The following is a 27434-nucleotide window of genomic DNA, read 5'->3' on the forward strand; positions in this document are numbered from 1 at the left end:
CCTCATAGATCTTGGCCTGTTTCCGTAACTAGTGTAAGATTCAAAAACATTGTAAAGATTTCTGGTCACTTTCTCAAAGTCTTAGATGCTTTGTTCATTAGAATCCAAGGAAACAGTAACCGACGAGGATGGTCAACTACTCATCTTTGTTTGACAGGTCTGCTGATTAAACCAGTTTGGCCGGGCGTGGTGGCACATGCCTTTGGTCCCAGCACTTGGGAGGCAGAGGCAGGCGGATTTCTGAGTTCNAGGCCAGCCTGGTCTACAAAGTGAGTTCCAGGACAGCCAGGGCTATACAGAGAAACCCTGTCTCGAAAAACAAAACAAACAAAAAAAAAACCAGTTTGGTCTGACTCCACTTGGAGGGGTTCAGGGGCCACTGCTGGAAGGATAGTGTCGCAGTTGCTGACACTGCAACTCACTCTAAGTGTGCTTTCTACGTGTGAGGGCGGGTGCATACTATGGCAGTGTGTAGGGGACCGAGGGCAGTCCACAGGAGTCAGAGCTCTCCTTCTACCATGTGGGGTTCTGGGAATTGAACTCAGGCCATTGGGCTTGGCTGTCTTTAACCACTGAGCCACACATGTCCCATGATTTCTTTCCTAGCTGTCTACTCATGTATGTGTCGCACACTACCACATAAGGCTTGCTTCAAACTCACTATGTAACCTCCCAAGGGCTGGGACTACAGGTGTATTCCAGGTTCATATGCTGGTGGGTATTAAATCCAATATATTTCATGTGTTGAGTTCTAACTCTACTGCTCAAAGCAGCCTTAAGCCCAGGGATAACCTCAAGCTCTTAGCAACTCTTCCACCTTGGCTTCCCATGTGCTGGCATTACAGGTGCATAGCACCATGCCCCATTTGCTAGTGGTGGTAATGGTGGTAAATGCTTTACAAGTAAGGGAGACCACAGCGCGGAGAAAGAGGCTGATGAGAGTTTTTGGGTCTGAGATCTTTGCAGTAAGCACAAAAGCTAACTTTCTGGCATAAAGACTAAGATTCTCAAGGCTTAGAAAGTCAGTATTATTTTGTAATTATGTCCTATAATAGTTATACTGGATTATGAGAAAAGTGTACCAAAAAGGGCAATCACTGCTGAAAAAGTTAGGAGTAAAAAGCTTCAGAAAGGCCAATGTTAAAGGAATACTAAGACTTAGCTCCAAATAGTCTCTTTATCCAACCTAACTGGGTTAAAGTTTGTGTGATCAGTACTCAAGAGACTCAGCATGAACACAGGGAGAGGATAGAATTTTAATAGTATCAAAATCAGGACTTTTGGGGGTCGATTCAGTACTTGCTGGAATAAAATCGCCAACTGTTACTTGGTAACTGACTTAGCTTCTAAATCATCAAAATTACACATACTCTGTATATTACTTTAGTGTATACAAGCACATCCCATGATTACATGCAGAGACGGGGAGACAAGAGCTCTATGACCAAAACTGCCACTGGTATTGATGAGAACATGAACTGAAAGCAGCTGTCCAGAGGTGCAGAACATCTGCTTCTCATTGACAGAGTGGTTTGAACGCTGCTCTTCCCAAGAGCCGACAAAAACGCAAGCAGTGAAATCCGACTTTGCGGTGTGAGGAAAGAAAGTGGGCACACTCCTTTGCTTGCAGGGCAAACTTCTCCTTTCAGTTGATATTCAACAACATATTCTCAACTACCTTTAATGACAGCCATATGACACGGGCTTAATTTTCCTGAGAGTTAGATGAGACCTGCTAATAAATAGGCCCTGAAGCTGACCTGAGTTGACAGGAACCTCTAAACTCAAAGAGGATGCTTTAGCATGGCTAAGATTCAGCTGTAGAACAAAGGTTTTCAGTGAGCCACACAGCCTTGGATTTCTTAAGCCCTAGAAAGAAGTGCTGTCTATTGCACAAATTCAATGACGGCTGAGGAGCAGGCAACAGCGAGGACAAGGAGTAACACCCACAAAAAAGTCACAGGCTCTGCCACCCTACAGAGAAAAGAGCAAGGGACACGTGGGCTGACCAGCTCTGCTCCCAGCTGACAGTGACCGCCAGAAGCTACCAAGTTCCTCACACACAAGAAAGACAGCACCTTGAGTGAACCTAGGGAGAGCCACCAGATGCGAGTGTTGGCTACAGCAGGATTGGCTACTGTTCCTTTGATGTTAACTCCTCTTCTGAGTATAAGAATCTTGACTGTATCTGCTAGGTAACACTGGGCTTTATGGCCATCTTCTAACCTACTAACATCTGCAGGCTTCTCAAGGTCATTGGTGAGTGACACCATTAAACAGCACAGGAAAGAATATGGTCTGGCTTTAAGCCACACTCTCTCCATTTGCTGTGTGATCTAATGCAAGGCACTTGAGAAACTGGTGCCTCAGTGTATGAACATGTGACATGGTAACACATGGTAACGTGCACACTTACCTCAGGAAGCATATACACGGATTGCTGGATGCACATCACAGATGAAAAGCATGGTGGAAAATATCTACAGCCCAGACCCCCCCCAGTACCTCAGCGTCCATCCATTTTCTGTGTCCGAGTCACCATGCTCTGGTTAGCACTATACACAGTAAATGCTAGCGGCATCCTGCTCCCACACATGTGTTAGCTGTTTGGCACACAGACAGTTATATATTTCAAGTTATCATATTCTCTAGCCCAAAGCTGTTTCTTAATTTTCTAATACAGCTAATGCAATACATACAAATGTGGAGTCTCTGTGCTGAAAACATTTAACTTTCTCTGAAGTATATGTGACATAATAAAAAAATTAAAAAAATAATTGAACTAGTGCTGTGTGAAACCATGTTTTTAATGAAAAAAAAAAGAAAACAAAAATAAAACAACAAAAAAACAAAAACAAAAAACCAAATCAAAACAAAAAAAACCCTGAAAGTATATCACAGGATCATCTACTCATTTACAAAGATGGAGTTTTGAGAAAAAGGGGCCTCAACATGATACAAAATAAGTGTGGCTTAAAAGAAACATTAAAAATGTTTCATATGCTGAAATAAGTAGGGATTATAAATTATAAGTGCAGTAGTTCAAATATTGCTTTTTAGCATTAGTTTTTAAAAACAAGTTAAATTTAGAACATTTAAAATTTGTTATACTCTTCTTTCAAAGGAACTGCGGACACGGAAGTCTTCACAGAATCAAGACCCCATGATGCCACCTTGTAGTCTATGCAGAGTGTACTGGACTTAGGGCATGTTAGTGCTGTGATACCTTTTGGTTAATACGCTACATTAGGCTCCTCAGGAGACCTGGACTATCACGTGATGGTTGCCTTCATGCAGTTCTCCTAAGCCCACCACACTTCTACTCTGGTGATTCTTTGCAGGGCTCTGCCAGACAGAATCAAAACGACAGAAACATACATAACTCCTTTAGAACGAACATGTGGTTTTTTTCTCTTTTAAAAAATAAAATAAAGTGCTTTTAAATTAAAATAGTTCTTGCCCTTAACAAAACTGGAACCTTGAAATCTCTGTATCTTGACACATTTTTTAACAGAAAAGTTTTGGGCATTCATGTCCTTCAAGAGTTCAGAGTGAATCTAGGCTGGGCTTTGCCTCGTTATCATGCTCGTGTTTGTACATGAATGTTAAAAGAAAAAGAGCGACATCCAAGGATGACCAATAGGCAGTGTGCGACGTGACGGCTGACCAATAGCGGCTCTCCACGAGGCCTTCTCTGAGTTCAAAGTCGATCCTGTGCTCCAGTTCCACTGTAAAGACAGGAGGGAAGTGATGGTTACCACGCGTTTAATGCAGGCCGGAGACAGTGGAGAAGAGTCTAGCCAAGGGAAGTGACTTAGGCTGCCACATTCGTCACTCTAAGTTTTTGGGGCAGTAGGAAAGTCAAAGCAGCCAGGGATCTACTCTGAAGTCTGTCCCTTAGTGCACGTCAGCAAAGAATAATAAAGAAAGAAAATCAAATACATTTGCTTGCTATCTTGGCATATTTTCAGAGTTTAAAAAAAGGAGGCTCAATTTAAGTCTTAGATGACTATTTCTTATCTGCCTTCCTTGAAGAATTTCCTATATTCCTGGGGAAGTGGGTATATGTCTCCTCAGTTAGGGAGGCCCTAAAGAATACATGAGGATATATATGTTTCACAACAACCAAATTTTATTATTATCACTATTATTATTACTTCGCAGCTCAACAGCGTTCTTCTCCCCATAAGGCTGAATCCCTTAAAGACACCCCCTCCCCAAGTTTGCATTTATTAAGTGGGCACTAGCCTGTGCCCGGGACATTGAAGAACTCAAAAGAATTCACTGTGTAGCTGGAAAAGTTAACCTGGGGGAAGAACTGTGGGGGGAAAGGGCTTTACCTATAATTAGATGCCCTCAACAATCCTGTGAACCCACTAAAGCCTTTCCAAAACCTATAAAAAGTCCTTGCAATATTGGAGAGAAATGAACAGCTTGAGGCTCTCGTCAAATCTCAACGGGTAAATGTAACAGACCCTCAGAAATGACACTCTTGGGAAAGGACGGTCTGAGGGCCAGGTGGTATGGCAGAGGCCTAGCGACCTAACTTTGATTCCTGGAACCCATATAAAGGTTGAGTGAGAGAACTAACTCCGCAAGGTTGTCCTCTACATATGGAGTTTACTTGCATACACAAATACAGTACATAATCTTTTTAAGATGGCATTATGGTACTCAGGGTCTCTTAAAACTGTCCATGAGCCATAATGATATTCCACAAGACCTATCTCATGTCACTACTAGACACTGATTAATATATGTTTGATCACTGTCAAAGATGTCTAAAGTAAAAAGTGGCAGTTATACATAATAGTACTACTCTAGAAAATAATTCTAAATAAATGCGTTGTCAATGCTAATTATATACAGGGCTTGTTTTGCGGTAGTAGCATCTGAGAGTTTGAAATATACACAGAGTAGTTCCCTCTGGGCTCTGCCTTTCTGGTTTGTGAAGGTATCTATGCATCTGCTTAGGGAAGGCACATAGAAGATAGAATGTCAAGGCTCTGGAACATCTGGATAGAACACCGACACAGCACCTTTTACAAAGTCCTTTTAACTCTAAAGTTTTCACTTAATTAAAATGATCCATAGTAAGTCAGACATTGCTGAAATCCATGTGCATTTAGGTAGAATGCCCTAACCCCTTATTTTTGTACACCATGGGCCTTCACATGAGATCTGTAGGCACAGCCACCCACAAAGACCAGATATGTAGATGAGAAAACTGAAGTCTCAAAGATGATGAAGTAGAGTCAAGATGAAGCAGGGTACAGGAAAGAGAAGAGGCAGGCACATGACCAGAGGATTCACATTGCAACGCTGACTGCGGCATCTACTGTTCTAGTCCAGACTCTCCAGCACAAACTGTTCTAAAGTCAAAGACACACTTTCTGGACACAAGATTTATTTGGCTCCACTTTGACTTTAAGGTCCTGAAATTTGTTGTTAACAAGCTATGACTGTCCTAAAAGACTGCTTGTCATGCCTGTCACCTCTGGGGACACTAGCTGCTACCTAGACTGGCTCCACCTGTGCTAGGGTAGCCAGCTTTCCCCAGCCAACGTCCTCTGGGCCCGCAGTGCAGCCGCCTCACGTCTTGCTGGCTCTGAAGGAAGGAAGGAAGGAATGAAGGAAGGAAGGTCAGTAGTGAGTGGAGTGGGCTTGTGTCCCGTCCTCTCTTCATGTGGCTCACAGGATCTCTATGGGAGAGGTTTACACGGCAGCACCACTGAGTTCCACTGTCAAAGCAGGCTCTGATGGACTTGTACCAGTTGCCTGGCATTATCACACCCAGACTTGCTGGGACTGCAGAGGGGATGGGCTCTCCTCCTCTCTCTAGTCCTCTGGGATCATGGGGGAAGGAGGAAATAAAACCACCTTTCTTTCTTTCTTTCTTTCTTTCTTTCTTTCTTTCTTTCTTTCTTTCTTTCTTTCTTTCTTTCTTTTTCTATGCTTCAGATACCTAAATGTAAAATCTGTTAAAAAACAAAACAAAGGCAGCCGTGCCTTAACAAAGATGCACGAGTATGCTCAGGCCGCACCACAGCTCTGGGAGACAGTCCTTCAGGGCTGTCCCTTGGTTGGAGAGTGTATCTCATTGGCTAAGCCAGCCTGGCCAGAGAGGCCCAGGGATTCAGTCCCACTTCCCCACCCCAATGACATTACAGCTGTGTACTGCAGTGCCCAGCTTTTTAAAAAGTAAGCTTTGAGGTTTGAACTCAGGCTCTCTTATAAACATTTTACTGGCTAAGCTGTTTCTCTAGCTTACTACGAGTTATTTTAGTGGAATTGTTTGTCTATATGACTACCAGTTGGAGAGAACCTTATATAAGATAATTTCTTGAGGGGAATTCACTGAGATTGGTTACTATAAACTCTTGCTCTGGAGGCAAAAAAGGAGCCAGCTTGTTATACTCAACCACTGTTTAGGAACTATACAAAGTAATCTTTTTTGATAACTGAAAAAGATGCACAAAAATTTAAAGGTGGGTAAAATTACAAAGAAAACCCTGAACACATTTTTTAACATCAAAGATAGAATTCACTATTAATAAGAAAAACACGAAAGAGAAAATATAGAAAATTTAGAAGAAATAAGAAGTTAGTAGGAAAAGTAATTTTAAATTGTTAAGGTTAGTCCTTGGTGATATTCAGGATATGTTGGAAAGGAAGACTGGGAATAGCTTTGCACCAGTATCACTACATTTAAAAATAAATCCCCCCCCCCCGGCCACCCCATGAAGGACATTGAGCATTGTGGAATGAGCTGTCAGCTAGGGCAGACCCCAGTCCAGGTGATGTTAGGTATCACCAGTACAAGTGATGCGGTTCTCTGTGGCAGGGAACTGTATGCTAAGTAGACATGGAAAGAACAGTGAGCCTGAGGCCTGAGGCCAATATAGAAGACAGACACAGGCCTAATGCGCTCTCTTCTCTCAAGTCCCTCTTTGGTAGGAGTCTGTATTTTTTAGCATCTGAAGTGGGCATGAACTCTACCATTGAAGACAAGAACACACACATAGTCTGCTGTGGTAGCACTGAAGCAGCTCGCAGAGAGCTGATCCCATTTCTCACTGAGTGGACCTCTAAGGAGAGCATTTCAGGGTGCTGAGTGCCACTCCTGACATATACCATACCGAGGCTATCATCTTTACTCTGCATTACATTTTCCGGAAAAAGAAGTTGTGGGAGATAAAAGAACGATTCTTGAAGTCTGAAATCTGTGAAGAAAAACAAACAATACGCTGTGTAAAGGCAAGGCTGATAGTTACAAATGGCCTTCAGTGTTGCAGTGGCCAATTCCAAATAGAGCCACATTCCAAATAGGCTGATTAAGCCTAGCCCACAAGAGGAGTGCACCTCTAGGCTTCTGTCAAGAGCTCCTTCATGGAAAATATGAACACAGTTCAATTCTCAAGTGTAATGTCAGAATCTGTTAATAGCTCAGATACTCCTCAAACTTAGTGCTAATTCACGTTGTAACCTAGAGGGCAAAAACCAAACCAAACAAAAAACAACCAATTAACCCTCCCCCCTAACCCAAACTAAAAAAAAAAAAAATCTGGCAGGAACACAAGAAATGAAACCATAAAATGCTTTAAGATAAGCCTTGTCTTTTCAGAAGAAATTAAGGATAGCTGTGTAAGATGTATCAAATCGATGAAAATAAAGGACACCTGACAGGACTTACTCTTCACAGAGAAAACAGGGTTGAGCATGGATTCAGTCTGTGTCCTCCTTACCCTCAGACAATGAGACTCAAAGACAGTGGCGTCAGATGAAGGCTATCCAGAAAGCCGAGGCCCTCAGTGTGAGGAGGGGAGGAGGAAGGAGGTCCAAGAACCTCATCACAACAGCCAGGGTCCACAAAGATTTAAGAAAGAGAGAGTTTCAGGATTGCAAGTCAGCAGTTATGGCATAGGAGTCAGGATTACACAGAAGGAAACTCCACTGAGGCAAGTCTAAGAATCAGGAATCCAGACCCAGACGGACAGAATCCAGACTGAAGATAGACTCGCACTGTCAGGGTCTGACTCTAACAGTCTATCTCTTTAGAGCTGACTATATGAAACAGATTCATAGATATCTCAGATGTTGTCGAGACTACAGGTGAAATTTAACAAGAAGACTGGCAAAGCATTTACATGCAGGCATGACCAGCACGGCTGGGGCGGAGCCCAGCAGGAGCCCAGGCTGCATGCGCAGCACACACTGGGTCTGGCTCTGAGGACCTGTGTGGTGATTTCTGTTCAGCTGAGCTCCCACTGCGGAGGGAGGGAGGGAGGGACCTTTACATTTGTAGCAACATACAGAACGGACCGGGGTTTTCTTTTCTCAGACACTGTATGTGTTCACTCCTTCTGGGGGCTTCAACTGTTCCTGGGAGTGTCTGTCCCCAGTGTGCACCCTCCCATTCACCAGCATCACTGCTATGCACTGACAGGACCATGAAGAACTGTAACTTCTTAGTGCCACCTTACAAAATTCCTCCAAAATAATTGTTTTCAGAAGTTAACTATTTTGATTTCTGCATGCCACTAAAGTTTATACATTTACAATCATGTTTCTAACTAAAAAGAAGTAAAAAAAAACAGTGTAAGAACTCAGAAGAAAAATGAGCTTTATACAAATATCAACATCTAAAAAGAATTGTTTACACATGGCCCTAATGACTTGCAAACACATTTTTTAGCACTGGAAAGGACTGACAGATGCTGTTGGCCCACATAAGAACGCCTAGCCCTGCTGCCTAGTTACCCGGAGTGGACTGTGTGTGGAGGAGTGGGGCAGCCTCTTGGGTGCCACCCAGACCTGTTCTGGTTGATGGTTGTTTCAGAATTCAGGGTGGCAGACACAGTTAAGAACACAGTGGTCCCAGTAGCTGCGGTGGAGTCTGTTAAAAGGACTGGAGAAGTCCATTCCCGCTTGCTAGCTTCAGAAAGGAAGCGGCTGCGTCAGAGTTAGTCTCTCCTTATCATCGATGGGAAGACACAAAGTGTCAGTGCTATTACCTGACATTTTAAGTTCACCGATAGACCAGTGCTTTACAGTTATGCCAGATTAAAAAGTCTTAAGTCTACTGGAAAACAAAAGATCCACCTTAATGCTTCATGTACCTACTCACAGATCTCCCTACTGTCTACTGGTAACAGGGCAGGAACAGAAGATACACAGTGGGGCCCAAGAGAATGCCTCAGCCTTGGAGGGCTCAGAAAGCTGCCTAGGAGTGTGTGGTTAGCTGCAGGACAGAGCAGTGTGTCAGACAGAGGACACATCTAGAGTGACTGGAAACTTAAACCTTGGTGACCGTATTAATAAAAATGTACTTTGTACAAGCTAGGGTTGCCTACCCCAGAGACTTGTCTTGTACTTGATAATTTAGACTCTCGTGCCAGAGAGTCCTGGTTATAATCTAGCAACTTGTCAACGCAGACACTAAAACTACACTTGCCTAGAAAATATTCTTAAAATTCACATTACCTTTCCTTTTAACGACTTCAGACTTGAGTGGGACCACTACTAGTCCTGCTCGCCCCAGCCCTCCCCACCCGCCCATCAGAAGAGATAAAGCCACAAAAGCTCAAGGATAAAACTGTAAGACTGACATGCGGAGTCGAGGAAGCCGGAGCCACTGTGCGGCAGGGTCTGCGTTGCCACGGTGGTGGTAGAGGGTGAAGCTGAAGGCTTCTTATCATCTTCCAGTGAGTCTTTAGATGGCTCAGACGGCTGTGATGTTGAAGAACGTCCAAATCTTGAGAACAACATTCCTCCAAGGCCCTTTCCAATGCTAGCAGCCCCTGCATGTCACAGAATAGGGCAGTCACTCCGCTGACTCAGCTCATAGCACCCTGGGGAGCAGCACCTGCAATTACAGCCGACTGGCTGAGGGACTCAGCCCTACTCATTCTTTCCCAGGGTGGGGACCTAAAAATATTCCAATTTCTACTATAGGTTTCTAAATAAGAATGATGTTTAAAAGAAGTAAAGTATAAATTCTAGGAATACAGATACAGGAATATATAGCCAAAGCAACCCAGGCGTTATTCAAATATTCATTGTTACAAAGGTTTATGGCAAGATTAAAATTTCTAACAAGAGACCCATGCAGTTGACATGGGGTATCTACCTATTAATAGGAATATGTCTTACTAAATGTATGCTATTATATTATAATGCCATTAGTAACCTTTACACATGATGTCAAATAGCAAGAAAGTTTGGTAGCCAAGACCTACTTAGAGTGCCATCTTGTGGCACTTACATAAAGGACAGTCAGAAACAAAGGACACATTCAAGTGCTATGCAATTGAAATACCCAATTTCTATGCTGGCACAGGAAGTTACTCGAGGAGAGATGAAATCTCCCTCTTGCCTTAGGAAGCGAAAGGACTAAACAACTTCACTTTGAGAAGACATCAGAGTCCTTGATGCCCCCAGAATGCACAAGAGCAATAAAAACAACAGTATTTTAAAGGCTCCCTCAGCAAGTCACAGAGCCAAGATTATAAGGAGCAGCAGAATGCCCAGTCCTTTCTTCAATCTAATCAGAGGATCTAGTCAGAGCACCTGCTTCAGTCAGCAAAGAAGCTAATTCAGGAGATGGACAGGTGGAAGATTTTTAACAGTGCATTTCCAACCAATTTAATACTTACACATAAAGTACTTACATTCATAGGTAAGAAATGAGAGAATTACCCAATATGCTTGCTTTGCCAATGTTAGTTATAGATTCTCCATAGTGGCGCCGAGATAAGACGGGGGAGGTCACAGGGCTTGGGATAGCTGCTATGTTCTCACTGTCTGAAACTGAGGTAGGTTCTTTTGCTGGGTTGAGAAAATTTGGCTTCATATGCTCATAAGGTAGAGGGTTTGAAGTGTTGTACCAGTGGATCTGGACTGGAGAAATGTTGCTGTAGTGTTTCAAAATCAACGGTTCTAATCTGTAGGCCTAGATTTTTAAGAACGCAAAGAAATATGACTTTAATTCACAATTCCTGGATTTTAGTAAAATGTTTATTCTAAAGCTGTTGAATAAAAATCTTAGAGAAAGAATTAAAAAAAATGGTTATTTGAAAAACATTTTTCACTGTTACTATGTGAGGTTGTGTAATTACACGTCCCTAATAGTGAGATTATTAAAAAAACAAAAGAACAGTAATAAAAAATGAGTTACCTTTGTCTATTAATTTGTTTTCATAGAAAAAGATTGTTTCACTGTATTCTGATATGATCTAACAAGAATGAGTCTTGTTGGGCTAGCGAGATGGCTCAGTGGGTAAGAGCACACTCACTGCTCTTCTCAAAGTCCTGAGTTCAAATCCCAGCAACCACATGGTGACTCACAACCATCTGTAATGAGATCTGATGCCTTCTTCTTGTGCATCTGAAGACAGCTACAGTGTACTTATTTATAATAATAAATAAATCTTTGCCCAGGAGTGAGCAAAGGTCCTAAATTCAATTCCCAACAACCACAAGAAGGCTCACAACCATCTGTACAGCTACATAAAAATAAATAAATAAATCTTAAAAAGAAAAAAAGAGAATGAGTCTTGTTATAAGGTCAGACTCACAAAGCTGAAGTGGAGGACAGCCCAGACCTAGGTAAATAAGGTCAATCTTCTATCATATTCGATTTCAAACACATGACTCCAATAAGAGCCTAACTTGAAAGCCAAGGAAAGGTTGCTGTCCAGCAAGTCGCTCATTTGTTGTGGTGTTTCCTGAGAATCCATAGTGCAGATTCTCACTGCTGTTAGCAATTCACTGCCATTTATTACGTCACAAAGATCTCGGTGCTCTCTTATAGGAAGAAGAGAGCAGGTCTGTAAACCCTGGCTAGGGCAGGTCTGCACAAGCATTAAGAAAGCATTAGGAAAAAGCAGAGCAGACTGGCAGGATGCACCCTCAGAACATGTGAAGTTGGGTTCAAATCCCAGAACCAAACACAGAAAAGCTAAATGTGAGATGCACAAAGAAGACAGAATTCATGCTTGGAGGAAAACATACAGCCATGCTAGTCTCTGAGGCGACTGCCAGGCCTGCAGTCTGCATCTGAGCCTCTAACACATGTAGGCTATCATCCCAGTGCTTTCAGCGCCTGAGCTTCGCTTACAAGAGGCGGCTGTAAGTTTACACACACACGACTTTGTAAAATAAAAGCTAACTTCAGATATTTAAAATCCTTTTACTGTCTGTGTGTGTGTGTGTGTGCGCGCACACATGTGCGCGATGTACTAACCATTCTCCCTAACGAAGTACACAAACGTCTTCACTCTGTGTGGTGGAGAATGGAACCACACTCCCCTGCAAGCTAGGCAAGCACTTCGCCACTGAGCCGTACTCTAGCCTGTGTCTTGTCTATAAACGTCCTCTCAGCTCTCGCTATTTACACCTGGATTAGATCTCCAAGTGTTTACATTTAAAAACACTTAAACACAAATATAGTAGAAAATTGAAAAAAACTTGAGTTCTTTACACTTTCACTCAACTAAATGCATGACTTCACCTCCTTTCTTGTTTTTGGTTTAAGAGAATCTGCCAGACTCATCTCAATTTTATAGCATGTTTTTGAAAAACATTACTTAAAACAGGACATTTTAACTATATTGTCTTATTTATTTTGGGGCTTGTGTACTATAACACATGGATGACAAAGGTCAACTTTTGGGAGCTGCTTTTCTTCTTTCATCACGTGGGTGCTGGGGAGTAATCTCCAGTTGACAGGCGTGGTGGCAAGCGCCTTTCCCACCTTCTCTTCTTGCCAGCCTCGAAAGCAGGTACAACTTACCTCTTCCTAGGCCATCAAAATTAAAATTGCTTAAAGTCCGTAAAGCAGATGTTTGTCTCCTGTAGTGCTGTCCAGGGATATTATTTTCACAATGTATTGTTTAATCAGAGGTTGGCTTATGTGAATGTGTACCATGTGCATGCAGGGCCTCCACTGAGGTTGGACTTACAGTCATGTGATAGGGATGCCGGGGACCAAACCCAGGGCCTATGCAAGCACAGCAAGTGCTCTTAACAACTGCGTCCTCTCTCCAGTCCCCGATAAGATGTTACCAGGACAATAAAAGATCCTCTCTTAACATTTTATTTCATGAATGCTGAATGAGCAAATATTAAAATATAACCTTTCCCAATGAGCCAGATAATAAATTCCCTTGTTAATTCACAGTCCCTGGCAAGATTTCTCACAGAGCAGCCATGCTAATGCTGAAACTCACCACTGGGTCCGTAGGATGAAAAATATTTAGTAAGCGGTTACAGATCTCTCTAGGTAAAATGTGGTCTTGACTTCCAGAATTTCCTGGTCGGATGCCGCGTAATGCCAAAAAAACTGCTAGCGGAGATCCCATACAGAAGAAATTTTCAACCTAAAATGAAAAGAGCCATTCTAAATTCACAAAATGATGGGAGTGTTATTTTCAAGGGAATCTGAGGATAACATGTTATATGTTGCCTCCAACTCTGAGGCTTTACAGAGGTGCAGTGAGGATTTCTACAGCGGGGGATGGGAGAAGGGCAGTCAAGACTGACACTCACATGGACTAAAGCAGAGAGAGGTACTGGATGATGTTTGAGAAAATAGGTAAGACTGAAATACTGGGTGTGGGAGAGAAATCTACTTGGGATGCTAACACTCAGATCTCTGACTGTTTAAGGAAGAGAGTCTTAATCTATTTCTTAGGTAGAGAAGAACAGGACCTAACCCATACTTGGAGAGGCTTAACCTGGTAGTAGTGTGTGGATGTAACTAAAAATTGGGATACTACTGATTTTGGGGGAAAAAAATCAATTCTCTTAAACAAACGAGGTGAGACAATGCCCAGTAGGGCAGCACAGTGTCACTGATAACGGGAACATGCGAGGATGGAAGCATTCCTGATGGACACGGGTGAGAACAACTCGAGTCTGCAGGACTGCAGATCCCGTCAGAGGAAGCTGTAGCTAAATCTCATTTCTGATCTTAAGTTTGAGATCTCTGTAGTATGTGGCTGAACAGTCAGTCAGAGCAAGGTTATAGAACTGTATCTTTCCCCACCCACAGCTACATTCTCGCCCCCATCCATCACTGACGTGGCTGTGAAGCCAAGACTGTGAATGTGCCTGGGTGGGCTCAGAACATGGGCAGTTCTACATTTAGTCAGCAGGAGGAAGGGGGAACTCTAGAAGGACCAGAATAAAAAGGCATCTTACAGGTCAGATTCTCATCTTAATACCCCATCATGTCAACCTCAAACTTTATACACCTGTAACGTTTTCCAAAGAGACCACAGAATGTCTTCTAAATGAAAAAACATGTATGAATATTTATTTTGAATGAATATTCTGAAATGGTGCCTTTATGTTCCTGAACTTGGAGCCCTTGCATGTGCTACCACCAAGCTGTGCCCAGCCCAACAAAAAGCACTGCAAATACCAGGGACACAGATGATATAATCCAGCTCGTCTATAAAGTGAGAAGAGAAGGGCTGGAAGGAACAGAAAATCAAGCCACACAGGTGCCTCATGTCTATAATCCCAACACTCATGATACTGAGGCAGGACTGGGTATTTGAAGCCTGCCTGGGCTACACAGTAATTTCAAGATTAGCCTGGGCTACGTGGCAAGATTCTGTTTCCGAAGATAAAAAGAAGGGCAAGGGGCAGAGATCAGCTCAGTGGGTAAGAGCACTTATTCTTTAAGCCAAAGGACCTATATTTGAATCTTCTTGATTCATGTAAAAAAGCAAACTCTGGGTGTGATTATGCATGCCTGTAGCCCCAGGGTTGTGGGGAAGCAGCAGGATTCTGAAACTCTACAAGCCAGCCACCCAGTCAAAACGGCATGAGAGAATCTATCTAAAGGCAATAAGGCAGGCAATAGATAGAGGAAGACATCTGGCTTTGTGCTCTGATCTGTTATGAATGTTGGGCAAACAACCTGCATACTCAAGTGCAGGTACATACACACTCATGGACATAGACACATGCACACACTCACACACATGCACACACTCACACCAGCTCTCCAATATACCAAAAATAGGCGAGAGGAGAAAGTTATGACATTCTGGGCAAAATGCTTTCTGATTGGCTAGTCTCTCCATAAACATGTTAAGTTGCTCCTTCCATTTAGAACTGCTTATGATGACTGCAGTGTGACGCATGCGCAGAGGACTGTACTGTTCTCTGACAGGAGGTTAAAGACCGCTTTATTTATGACTGCTAAGTAATTACAAGATTTAAAAATCATTTTGATTGTGTATATGTATGATCTGAATGTGGGGGGCATGTGTGTACCATGTACACATGTGGAAGTCAGAGGACGATTTCATGAAGTTGATTCTCTCCTTCTACCTGAATGTGGGTTGCAGGGTTGAAGTCAGGTCACCAGGCTTGCAAAGCAAGCACCTTTCCCTGCTGAGCCATCTCACCAACCTCCATCCAAGACTTTTGAAAACAAAAAGGAACTTTAGGGGTTTAGTTTAGCTCTGTATTTACTCGGATATAAGTAAACAGATGGATTTAGAACCGTTCCATGCTTGGCTAATATCACTAACTGGACAGGACAAAAATCACGGGCAAACCAACATGTAACTGTGCCCATCACACACTGACTTGTCACTGCTCTCAAGAGTCAACTGAGACAGGACGGACAGCAGCATTCTCAAGTCACCGTCTGATGGCGATCCACATGGAGAAATTCCTGCTCTATTCTGACCCCTTAAGTCCCAAGCATGACTCACTGGGTTCTTAGATGCTCTTTAATCCAGACTCTGCTTTCCTAGGAATACCAGTGAGGAGTCTTTACTAAGCTATGCATGACCTGTATCAGAAGAAACAACTACAGTGTCCAGGTGCTAATCACGTGGTACCAGATACATTAATGATATATATGATAGTGTTGGTAGAGCTGGAACTCAAATTGTACATTAGGGTAATTCCGAGATCATATTCTTTAAATGCATGTTTCAAATTTACCATTTCATCTCCTGTGTAATCCTAGGCATCGGACCTTATGCATGCTGGCCTAGTACTTGCCACTGAGTTATGAGCACAGCTCAACAATGTGCTTTTTAAATGTTTAAGTTAAAAGAAAAACAGTGTGTGTGGGGGAGCCAGAGAGATGGTTTAGTGGTTAAGAACACCTACTCTTTTACAGGGGACCCCAGTTCAGTTCCCAGCACCCTCTGACAGCTCAAAACTGCACGTGACTCCAGTTACAGGGATGTGGTACCAGCTATGGCCTCTGCAGGCACTAGGCACATGTGTGGCTTACATATAGACAGTCCCCGATGCTCACAAAAATAAGTAACAGTTAAAGAAGAACTGTAAGCCAGGGGGGTCAATACAGTTTTCCTTCTATCATCCATGTTTTAACCAGCATTCAGGTCCCATAGAAGAGACACAGCAAGAACAGGCAGTGTGGCGCACTGGGGCAGCAGAGATCAAGTGTCAGAGGCTCATGCCATCTTGTATCGACGATGCAGGTAAGAACGTCTCCTTCCTGAGTTTAACCAGTTTTATTCTGTCCCTGGCAAGCAGATGGCACTTCCTCTCCTTTCAGCCTGTTGACAAGTCTTGAAAATTGCAGCCAAACTAAGCCCGTGACCCTTGTCTTGGGAAATGCCCAACTATCTACCCTGAAATGGCTCCTGTGCACTTCTCCTTTGTGCTGCTGACCCAGAGTTTTGTCACTTTATCCAGCATCATGCCACACAGCTGCCTCAACTTTGCCTCTCCTTACTGTTATTTTCTCTTTTCTTTGACTTGGCCAAGTGTAAACTGAGATGAGGAACAAGTGTTCATTCTTTTAAAGCCGTCCACCCTCGGGTGCTCCGCTGCTCTGCACGCGGCTGAAGGGCACGGACAGACACACTGTTACATCCTGGTGCTGGAAAACCATCTTGTCCGAGCTGTTCTTTCAAAGTGTGCAAGCACACACATATGCTCGATAACCCCCTCATGACTGGACTCTCAGTTGTTTCATGACCCATATCGGACATTCAAGAAGCACTGAGACAAGGAGACGCTGATCTCCCTTACCTTAAATTTTAAGGCAGGTGTCTGTGATATGGATGGCGCCTTCAATCCGTGCAGCCGATCTTCTATTTCCCTCAGCCTAGGAGGCAGTATGAGATCACACACACACATTTATAGTTTTACTACTTTATGAGTCAAATGATGGTCTTCACACTACCCCCATGCACATACATAATCAATCGATCAATCAATCAACCTACTATCTATCTATCTATCTATCTATCTATCTATCTATCTACCTACCTACCTACCTACCTAGTCTATGTAGCTCTAAAACCCATACTTTATCCTCTTCTGTTCAGTCTTTTTTAGAAAGTCTTTCCCTTTTCTAGATTTAGTAAGGAGTTTTATAGGTCTTCTCATGGCTTTGCTCCCACCTACTTTAACTTCTAAAACTGCCATTGTCTGTCCACTACATGAGAAGCCTCGGCTTAGCGCTTCTCTGCCGACGAAGACTATTAGAGTCATCTCAGTCTGTTCAGTTTTGCTCACATGTAATACATTTGCTTAATGTTTCTTTCTCAAGAAAGCTACAGCTCACTTTTTGATACAGACTTGCTCATTTACTTGCTCATGTATTTCCTTAATTAAGACAGTCTCATGTAGCTGAGGCTGACTCTGAGCTATCTAACAAGGGCCATGACTACAAGTATGTTCTACCATGACTATACCTGTTTTTTATTTTGAAATGTGCTTTTTAGATTTATTTTTAATCGTGTGTGCGTGTGTGTGTGTGTGTGTGTGTGTGTGTGTGTAAATGTGAATGCACTGCCTGTACAGGCTGGAAAAGGGTGTTGGGTCTCCTATGGCTGGGGTAACATGACTGTGAGCTGTCTGACATAGGTGCGGGCAATCAAATTCAGGTCCGGGCATGTTTCACCAGATTTATACATCTAAAATGTTGCTCTGAGCATTGTCAAACTTAATTTTATTTCTTTCTTTCTCCCCCCCCGTCCCCCCCCCTTTTTTTTTTAATGCAGGTTTTTCTCTGTGTAGTCCCGAATGTCCTGGAACTCACTCTGTAAAACAGGCTGGTTTCAAATTCAGAAATCTACCTGCCTCTGGTAAAATGCCATTTTCTTCCAAGACTAAAAATTATTTTGCTATCCTAATATTTATGTTTATGGCATCTCACAGGCCAAATCCTGAGACAACTATTCTAAAAGTAAAACAGAGCCAACACTTTGTGAGTAAAAGCTCGTCAGCTAACTTAACTGCTTTTATACAGTGCTAAACTATCAAAATCTGTGTTTTTCATTGTAGACTTAGGTGTCAGTAAGCGAATGAAAAAAAAAAAGACGAGAATGAAAGTATTAATTAAAATAATGTAGCAGAGAGTTTTTCCTTCCACTTGTAACTCCATGCTTTCTGTGTGCACGCGTGGAAACAGTGGAGGGCACTGGATTCCCCAGAGCTGGAGTTAGGGGGAGTTGTGAGCAGGCTGATGTAGGTGCTGGGAACTGAACTCTGCTCCTCTGAAAGACTCTTAGCCATGGAGCCATCTCTCCAGACCTAACTGAGGCTTTCTCTTACAAACATGAACAATTCTGTAAAGACATCGCCAACTCCTTCAAAGGCCAGGGCTGTTACCGTCGCTTTGTTATATAGAGCTCGTCAAGAAGATGCCGCTCTTCATAGCTCATCCACCGATCGTCGGGCAGCTCTTCCTCCTTCTGCAGCAGCTGCTCATAAAGTCCACCCGGATTCCAGCCCATCATGATGTCATAAGTGATTACACACCCCAAGGAATGGGACACTATTGAGACTTTACCCCCTTTCTCTTCAAAGTCTGGATTCCGGGAACAGAAAAGGGAATATAATCGATTCAGCTCTTGCTGAAGGCCTTTAACTAGCTGTTTGAAATAAGAAAATATAATATTAGACTTTTCACTGAGTGCTAGCACTTTATTTCTAAATGCAAATTTATTAAGAAGAAAAACAAACATGACGGATGAACTATAACTAGGTTATCAGATTTACTCAGGTACTTTAAAAAGATATAGGAATGGATATATATATATATATATATATATATATATATATATATATGCTGCAAACTGTATCACCACTACAGAATACACTACAGAATACACCACAGGCAGGTTACCCACAAAGATCCTTTTGTAGGATTTAAGTAAATTACACTAGGCAGCTTTCAGGTAGATGGAAAAAAAAAAACCAAAAACCCAAAAAACCTTCCTTTTAGATGTCAAAGATAAGATCTCCAAAGACCCCTAGAAATTTCCACTTCAGTTCATCTTACTATATGTCAATTCTAAATTTTTATAGTGTGCAGGCTGTGGTTATAGTAAATATTTAAAAGAATATGCACTTGTGACAGATATACTTTGTCTGTGAAGCTGTTTCCCTTGAAGTGAAACATCAGCAAAAATGACTGAGCTAACATAACCCCGCCTTTCCCAAACCCACGAGAATGACGCTGTTTATCCCTCCAACCTGTCCTGGACCTGACCTGAAGGTCAGTGCAGCCCTCCTCCTCACTGCTCCTTCTAGTTGATTACAAAACTTCAGCTCCAACTTTATCTCATTTCTTAACAAGCCAGCTGTTGCTCCTCTCCATCTCCCCTCCCCTCTCCTTCCCTCTCCTCTCCTCTCTCCCTCCCTCACTTCTTTCCTTCCTTCCTTTTTCCTTTTTCCGCAGCTTCTAATTTCAATCATGTCATATCAAGAGACAACCAATCTCCATCATCTGCTACTGAACATTCTTCACCAGAGTGCATAAACTGGCATTCACTCTTGTGCTTTATGACTGCAAGGCCCAGGGATGACATGCATGAAGGCCTGGCATCCTTTGCTGACATCTTAGCGTACAATGAAATGATGCTGAAGCTAAGCTGGGCTACTGAAACTGTGCAGTAAGTCTGTTGCACATCTTTTGACGAGACAGAGAGAGGACAATGGAAACTGTCCTGCAATTCCCACAGGTATCAGAGTCACTGGGACTGCTAAGGGCAGACTGGTGGCTCTATCTCTGACTTCCTGACTCAGGCTCTGGAGGTTCTGGGAGCTTGCATTTGTACCAAGTTCCTGGAAAATGTTGGTGCTGCTGGCCTGAGAACTCTAGGAACTACGAGTTCCAGGACAAATGGCCACTAAAGCCTTTAAGACAGACTGTAGGTGACTTTCAGGTAGGATTATGGACTGTGTGTGCAATGTCAGTCTGCATGGTCTTCATTAAGGGAACTGTAACATAATTCTTTGGAGTGAGCTCTTATGCTATCAGCCATCCAAAACAAAACAAAACAACAAAACAACTTCCTTGCTTACAACTCAGGTAACGGTTCCAGCAAAAGTGCATACGTGTGTGTTTTGCCTGGGATTGAACCCAGGACTTTGTGCATGCTAGGGGAAGTGAGACACTGACCTAGCTCTGTGGTATTATTGTAGGTCTTAAGGTTTAAACCATGTAAACATGTAAATACTTTGGTACACTGGCAAAAGAACACAAGTTTCATGTTTTTTAAAAAAAATGTAACCCTAGAAAAAAGTGAGAAGGACTAGCTGAAAACAGCCCTGTCCCTCTAACCTGGGTTCTTCTGTAGACATTAACAAAGTTACAGTTTTTCCCTTGAGAATCTCAATCTCAGAGTCAAGAGACCAAGAGGTGACCTAAATTAACTCTGTGGAGATGAGAGTCCCTTCTGCAGCACCTCTGGTGGGTGGTAGCTTGCATCTACAGTCTTGTTTCCATGTTGAAGGGAGTGTCCCTTCTTTTAAGACAGCTTTGCAATGGCCTTCATCACAGTCTGAAGAGCAGAATGCTCCTTCTCGTTACTCATCATCATTTATGCTGAAGAGTAACGCGAGAGATTGACTTTTTAGGATTATTTTATATTTTATGAGTGTTTTGTTTGGATGTCCGTCTATGTAGCACAAGTGCCTGGAGGATGTCAGAGAGGGGTTATGATCCCCTGGAACTGGAATTAGGATGGCTCTGAGCCATCATGTGGGTGCTGGGAACTGAACCAGGGTCCTCTGTAAGAGTAACAAGCGCTCTTAACTGCTGAGTCATGTCTCCAGCTCCAACATGGGGGATTTTAAATTACAGACTTTTCTTTTATAAACAAACAAGAGCACTTTCGCCCACCTCTTGGTATGAACTCCTTTTGTTCTTCACAATGCTTTAAGAAGCACTACCCAGAATTCCCTGATGGTATCACCTAGGAGAACTGTTAATTTAAAATATAAACACAGGCTCCATTTTAGACTAAGTGACTCACAACCTCTAGGGGATGGAAAACTGTTTTCCCCCCCTTAACTTTGATATTTTGTTTGTTCACTTTTTATTAAAAAATAATCTTGAAGATATAAAACATTACAAAATAAAATTAGTACAATCAATCAAGTGTCTGGCCTGGAGCTGGCACACTGCTCTTACAGAGGACCGGTCGGTGTTCATTAGAGTAGTTTGCAGTAGCCTGCTAACTCTAGCTCCCCGGCCGGGAGCCGCTGCCCTTGTCTGGACTCCACAGGACTCGGGCTCACCTGCGCATTCCCTTCCTCATAATACACAACTTAAAAAATCCACACATTCTGTTTATTTAGAGTCTTCGTTTGTTAACATTTATCACATTTGTGTTCTTTTTGCTTCTATAAATGTGCAAACACATATCTTCCCCAAATTTTTGGCAATTAAACTTAGGAGTTTAGTATATGCACTGTCTTCTTTTATCCCTTAATACTTCCTTGTATAGTCCCTCGAATTACAAGTAGTTCTAGTTTAACTATCCACACCACACGGCACTATTTGGATCTATTTTTTTCTAATCTACCACCCACAGCCCCACTTTTGTCGTCCTTCCCTGCAGCTTCCTCCTCCACTACAGACAGCAGAGAAGAGGATAGAGCAGTGATCAGACCCCTTCACCTCCTACATTCGGGAACGTTCTCTCTAACGACTGTCTTTATGACATTAACTTGTCTTGTGTTTCTCAGGTATTTCCTCAATATTATGCTGCTGCTGCACAGGGATGGTGCATCCTCCACAGGGCACCCCATCCGAAGGGACTGTAGGTGTCCACTGTCCCTTGGGGAAACCCAGTATAGACACTGCCTGATTTCTCCTGTGTGTAATTATGGCTCTCCTTTACGGTCCAGTGAGTAGTCTACAGGGATGCAGTCAAGACCAGGCAATCAGTTTGCTCCTAAACAAAACACTGCCCCGAGTCAATGTTCACTTGTGATTCATGTCCGGTGTCTGTACACCCAATACTGCCATGACAGGTCTAAGAATGATTTTCTAACCACAGTCAGCTTTACTGTTCTAAAAGCAAGGGACCTATTTGCTTCCCACATATTTCTTGAATTGTAATCAATGTGGATGTTAGATTAGAAACTGGCTTGCCCTCCTTACTGCACTGTCATTATTTTACCCTCACACTGCAAGTGGTGATAATTCCTGTAGTGACTGAACAAGCTGGGCTCCAGTGCCCAGACCGCTTCAGAGCCAGGCACTGGCTCCTATCCGTGTCACCTGCCATTATCTGTCTGAACACTTCCTTAGCTTATGTCATGAACTACTTATGTTTTTGTCTCTGAGTCAGCTACATTCACAAAGAATTATAATTTCCCTTTATGAGAAAAACAGTACTAGAAACATCTGGATGTTAGGTGTGCTCATTGTGAAAAGGGGTATTTTTCTTTCTTAGCTATTTTAGTATATATGACTGGGAAATGTATGCATGCATGTAAACATAGTCACCTGCACATACACACATGCAGAGATTAACTAAATATGTATATATATATATATATATATATATATATATATATATACACACACACACACACACACACACACACATACACTTCTTTTTATTATTCTATCATTTTTTTGAGATAGGGTTTCACTCTGTAGTTCAGGCTGGCCTTGAACTCACGGCAATCTTTCTTCCTTGGTCTTCCGTGTGCTGGGAATACAGGTGTGCACCACCCTCTTGCCTTGTTTTGAGACAAGGTCTCACTGTGTAGCTCTGCTTCCTGAGTGTAGGACTAAAGGTGTGCCCTGCCAGTTCTGGCCTTTCTCTGTATTTCTAAGGAGTACCAAGTGGTTGGTCTTGTCAGGACAGGCCTGTCTGGGAAACCTTTGGTCTGGAGCTGACAAAGTCCCTACTAGATGAATCCAGCCTGGATCTGCTGTCCCTGTGTAGCCCAGCACACATGGTGGGCTGGCCAGGACGCTTACCTCATCCCTGTAGAGCGGGCTGGTGTAGTACATGATGTCCATGGCGCTGCTGTTGAGCATGTCCCTCAGGCCTCGCACTTTGTCAGGAGTGATAGAATCAACAGTGTCTGTGAGAGCAGAGCAACCAAACCAAACTTAGCAAGGTTACCGGGACACTTTACAGAGGCCACTACTGAAATACTAAACACCAGTGGGGCTCGTTCCTTCTTGCAAAGTATCTAAGACGAAACTAAACAAAACCAAAAACTAAAAAGTAAAAGGCAACCAAGAGAGACCCAGAAAGGAAAGGAACGTGGAAGGATGGGGGCCATTATTAGCTTTTTGGGGTCTATTTACCTTGAGCCTGACTATGCCCATCTGGCATGGCATGCTGGCACTGCTAAAAAACCAGCAACAATAAAACCTTTCTTATGCTTCCTGTTTATCTATCTCTGGTGACCCAAGGACTCTATGGGCATGCACTGCCAGATCCCAGATACAAACAAAGGCGAACGAACCTGCTAAGGGCTTAGAAAATGGGACAGAAGTATGGAAGGGGGACAGAGTCTTAGGCCTTAGTTGCTGCACTGCCCAGATTGTTTAGTGTGTATTTATTCTGTAGTTTTAGCACAACACAGTAAGGACCAGAAGGCCCCACGATAAAGACTAAGACTCTCTATGCACTCTGAGTTAGTCTCCCAAATGTTTTTCTAAACTGTTGAAAGCTGTGGTCTTCATGCTAAACCTTTGTTCCAGCTGATGTATACAACAGGCATCTTTCTCTCTTTTAAGCATTTGCCCCACAGGATAACCAGCTTCAGCCCTGGGCTGCAGGGCTGCTCTGCACTGCTCTGCTGTGATCAGGCTCCAGCATCAGCACAGGAATGTGCGAGGTGCATGCTGCAGCCCTGCTTTATCTGCCTAGCTTTGTCCTGACATTAAAGTGTTTCAACTTCAAAAGTTAAATCGCTCCAGCCACCAAGGAGGACATGACTCCCTGACTCAGTTCTTGGCTATTTTGAGCCCTCTGTTCTACAGTCATTACACAGTCAGCTTACTAAGTTCTGTGAAAAATCTACAGACCAATTTGAGAGTTAGCATCTCTAGAATATTCGACCACTTAATGAGAAAATCAACTTTATATTTAAATTTTCTATATTTTAATAGTACTTGTACTTTTTTTAAATGTATAAAATTAAGTTAAAATTACATTATTGAAAGTTACACATTTTATATAAAAGTTGGATATTTAAGTTATTCCTTGGTGTACTGCATTTTTGATGTTATTTTTATTTCTTGCTGGTCTACAGAAAAGCACTTATTTTTGCACATAAACCCTCCATGTCATGACCTTGCTAGGTTGATCGGTTCTAATGATTTTTCTGTGATGTGTGCGTGTGTATTCTGAGCAGAGAGCATGTGACCTCTGAGCCAGAACTGATGCTTTCAATCCTTTATTCCTGTCATCCTTTCTTCATGCATTACTATGTGCAGAGACAGGAAGCAGCATAGAATCTTTGTTTTTATCCTTTTACTACTAGTTAGTACACTGGGATTTGCGATAGCATGCTTTTATTTTGAGATTCATGCAGAGTAAAGCTGATTATGAATTTAATACTTGTACAATTTTATGTAACCATGCTGTGACCAGGACTTCCATGGTCTGCCTTTCCTTCCCTAAGTTCTGGCCATCCCTGGCTTCTTCTCTGCCCCTGCAGTTTTGCCCTCCCACTGTTATATGATTGGAAGCAGAAAGAACAGGATCTTTCTGGCTGGCTTCCTCCAGTTATCTCAGTGCCTTCAAACTATCACCAGTAGGTAACACCCAGAACTCAGGGCTCAAGAGGCAAAGGCTGGAAGAATGGGAGTTCAAGGAATCTGGGTTACAAAGGTCAGACTATTTAAAACAAAACCAGTGCCTGGGAAAGGAGTGGGGAGTGTGTATGTGTAGCAATGTGAGGAAAGTGTGTGCTGGTATCAGAGAGACCTCCATCTCCTCCCAATCACAAAGGACACACATGCACGCAAGCACGCACCCGCAGGCACGCGAGTGTGCACACACACACACACACACACACACACACACACACACACAGTGTGATCTATGAGGTTCAAAGACACAAGTCAATGTTAGTAATTTTAAAAACATTTTCCCTCTCAAATATGTTCTTGGATAATCTGGAACAAAAAGTGAATATACCCCAAGACAACTGAAAAGATCTGTTCATGGTGTGTACGTGCAGCTGGTCTGGAACTGGTTAGATAAACCACGCTAGCCTTGAACTCACAGAGATCCTGTATTACAGGCCAAATGTTGGGATTAAAAGCATATGCCACCACACCTGGCTAGGATTTTGTTCTTAATAAAAATATTTTTAAAAATCTGTATATTTATTCCAGAAAAGTTTTGTCACTGGCTAAATTCATTCAATTTCAAACAAAATATACCTCCATCAAGGGTAAGCTTTGATCGCCATTCAACAGGCAGAAATTCAACATGTGTTGCATGGTTGGAAAAATGCTTTTCTTCCATTTTCCTTGCAGCCTCTCTCATCCTAAAAAAAAATAAAGCAAATAAGTAAACATAAGACAAACTCTGGGCATAACCTCACACACATGTTAAAATACCTCACATGTCCACCTGTCCCGCTGCCTGCCGCTGCTTGCGACTGAGCTGAGCTGCAACTCAGCACTGCTTTGTCTCAATTACTTTCCTGTCTGTCACTCCGGACTTGAGCTGCTCCCTGGTACAGAACATTCTAGATGGCACGGCTCCTGGGGGATGTGAGAGCACAGGGAGTGTGTCCATGCTGTGCTCATCTCCACCCACCACCCAGTCATGGACTATCTAACTGACACACACACACACACACACACACACACACACACACACACACTGTATAACTACAACCTGCTAGGTCTGTTTAGTGTTGCTTATGTGTAGATAACTTCAGGTCTGACCATGTGTTACCGGATAACAATTAGGGAGCTCTTCTGAAGATGACTACTTTCCCTCCCTCTGAAGTAGTTAATTGCTGGTAGCTCCTCCTCTAGTTTTCTGCCATCCATGTTGGCATGTCTAGTGGTGGTCTTCCCTATTACATCCACACGACGCCATCTTGCAGAATCATTCCTCTGGCTCCTGTACTTTTTCTGCTCCACAGCCCCTTACCTTTTCTTTATAATGTAAATTGCGAGTTGTTCTTACTTTAAAAATTAAGGTGTCATTGAACTTACTTTTTTGGTGTCAGTTATGTGAATTTTACCAAGTGGGTAGGATTATGGTCGGTGCAACATAATGAAGATGCTGAAGGGTCACTGTAAAAACCCTCATGCTATCCCTTCAACAGGTACCCCTTCCTCTCATGGTCTGAACCAAATTGCAGACACCACATTGTTTTATTTCTGCTTCTAGATTCTTCATACAAACACCGAACCCAAGGTTTCAAATCCTTGAGGCGAATGCTGTACCAGAGTTACACCCTGCACGTGTAAAGTAAATGCTCTACCACTGAGCTACATCCCAGCTCTCTTATCTCTAAATAGTGTATTTTTCTAAAATAACATCTACTTGATATTATGATGTTGCAATTGAATAATTTTTACTTTTAGCAAACACGTAGTTCAGTGGCCTCATTTCCCCAGCTGATTATAAAAACTATTATAACATTTTATATAACATTAAATTTTTATAACATTAAAATATTTTATATTTATTTTATGTTTCAAATAGTACAGTCCACTCACTGCAGATGGTAGACAGGTTTCAATTGTCTGCTGTTAATTCACCACCTCCTGACACACCCCTTGTCTAGAGAGTTATCTACAGTCTGTTTGCTAATCACATCCACGTGATGTTATTAACATGGTCTTTCTATTGTATAGCCCTTGTGAGGCAGTAGTAAGATATAGAGGCCAAGCAGTTGTCAGTGAGTTTGGAAAGATTCACAGGCTTCAGCCTTTCTGTGTTATGTTTTGCCTCATTTGTACCTCAAGAAATCAAACTTCTCTTTTACTAAGGATCTGAGGGAGGCTCCGCCAGCAAACCTACTTCTCGTGATCCTCAATATTTAAGCAAAGGATGTATCAAGACATAATTAGACAGAGGCAGACAGCTTCTGGGACAGGCAGGAGCCACAGAGCCGCTGAGGCAGCACCCTTTTGGGACCGCAGACATCCGGCACCCTCCCAGCTGGAAGGACAGTGGTCCGCCCAGCAC

The 27434-nt window shown here is 42.7% G+C and overlaps 1 protein-coding gene across 8 annotated transcripts in view; it reads right to left on the reverse strand.

Moving 5' to 3' along the window:
• Positions 1 to 813: 813 nt before the first annotated feature.
• The window catches only part of Ddhd1 (DDHD domain containing 1), a 69208-nt gene continuing 42587 nt past the window's right edge, over positions 814 to 27434 (reverse strand). For 3 of the 8 annotated variants that reach the window (XM_021181797.1, XM_029468895.1, XM_029468900.1), the window contains 9 exons: positions 25664 to 25770; positions 23237 to 23343; positions 18622 to 18884; positions 17035 to 17110; positions 13230 to 13379; positions 10699 to 10951; positions 9609 to 9800; positions 7140 to 7223; positions 2789 to 3728 (listed from right to left, as the gene is read on the reverse strand). In XM_021181797.1, the coding sequence (XP_021037456.1) occupies positions 3547 to 3728; positions 7140 to 7223; positions 9609 to 9800; positions 10699 to 10951; positions 13230 to 13379; positions 17035 to 17110; positions 18622 to 18884; positions 23237 to 23343; positions 25664 to 25770 (1414 nt within the window). In that variant the 3' untranslated portion in view covers positions 2789 to 3546. Of the gene's footprint in view, positions 3729 to 7139; positions 7224 to 9608; positions 9801 to 10698; positions 10952 to 13229; positions 13380 to 17034; positions 17111 to 18621; positions 18885 to 23236; positions 23344 to 25663; positions 25771 to 27434 lie in introns of all 8 variants that reach the window. The other 5 variants (XM_021181800.1, XM_029468896.1, XM_029468898.1 and 2 more) reach the window with 3 other exon arrangements.

Source organism: Mus caroli, chromosome 14 (genome assembly GCF_900094665.2).
Source record: "Mus caroli chromosome 14, CAROLI_EIJ_v1.1, whole genome shotgun sequence".
In the NCBI taxonomy this organism is placed as follows: Eukaryota; Metazoa; Chordata; class Mammalia; order Rodentia; family Muridae; genus Mus; species Mus caroli.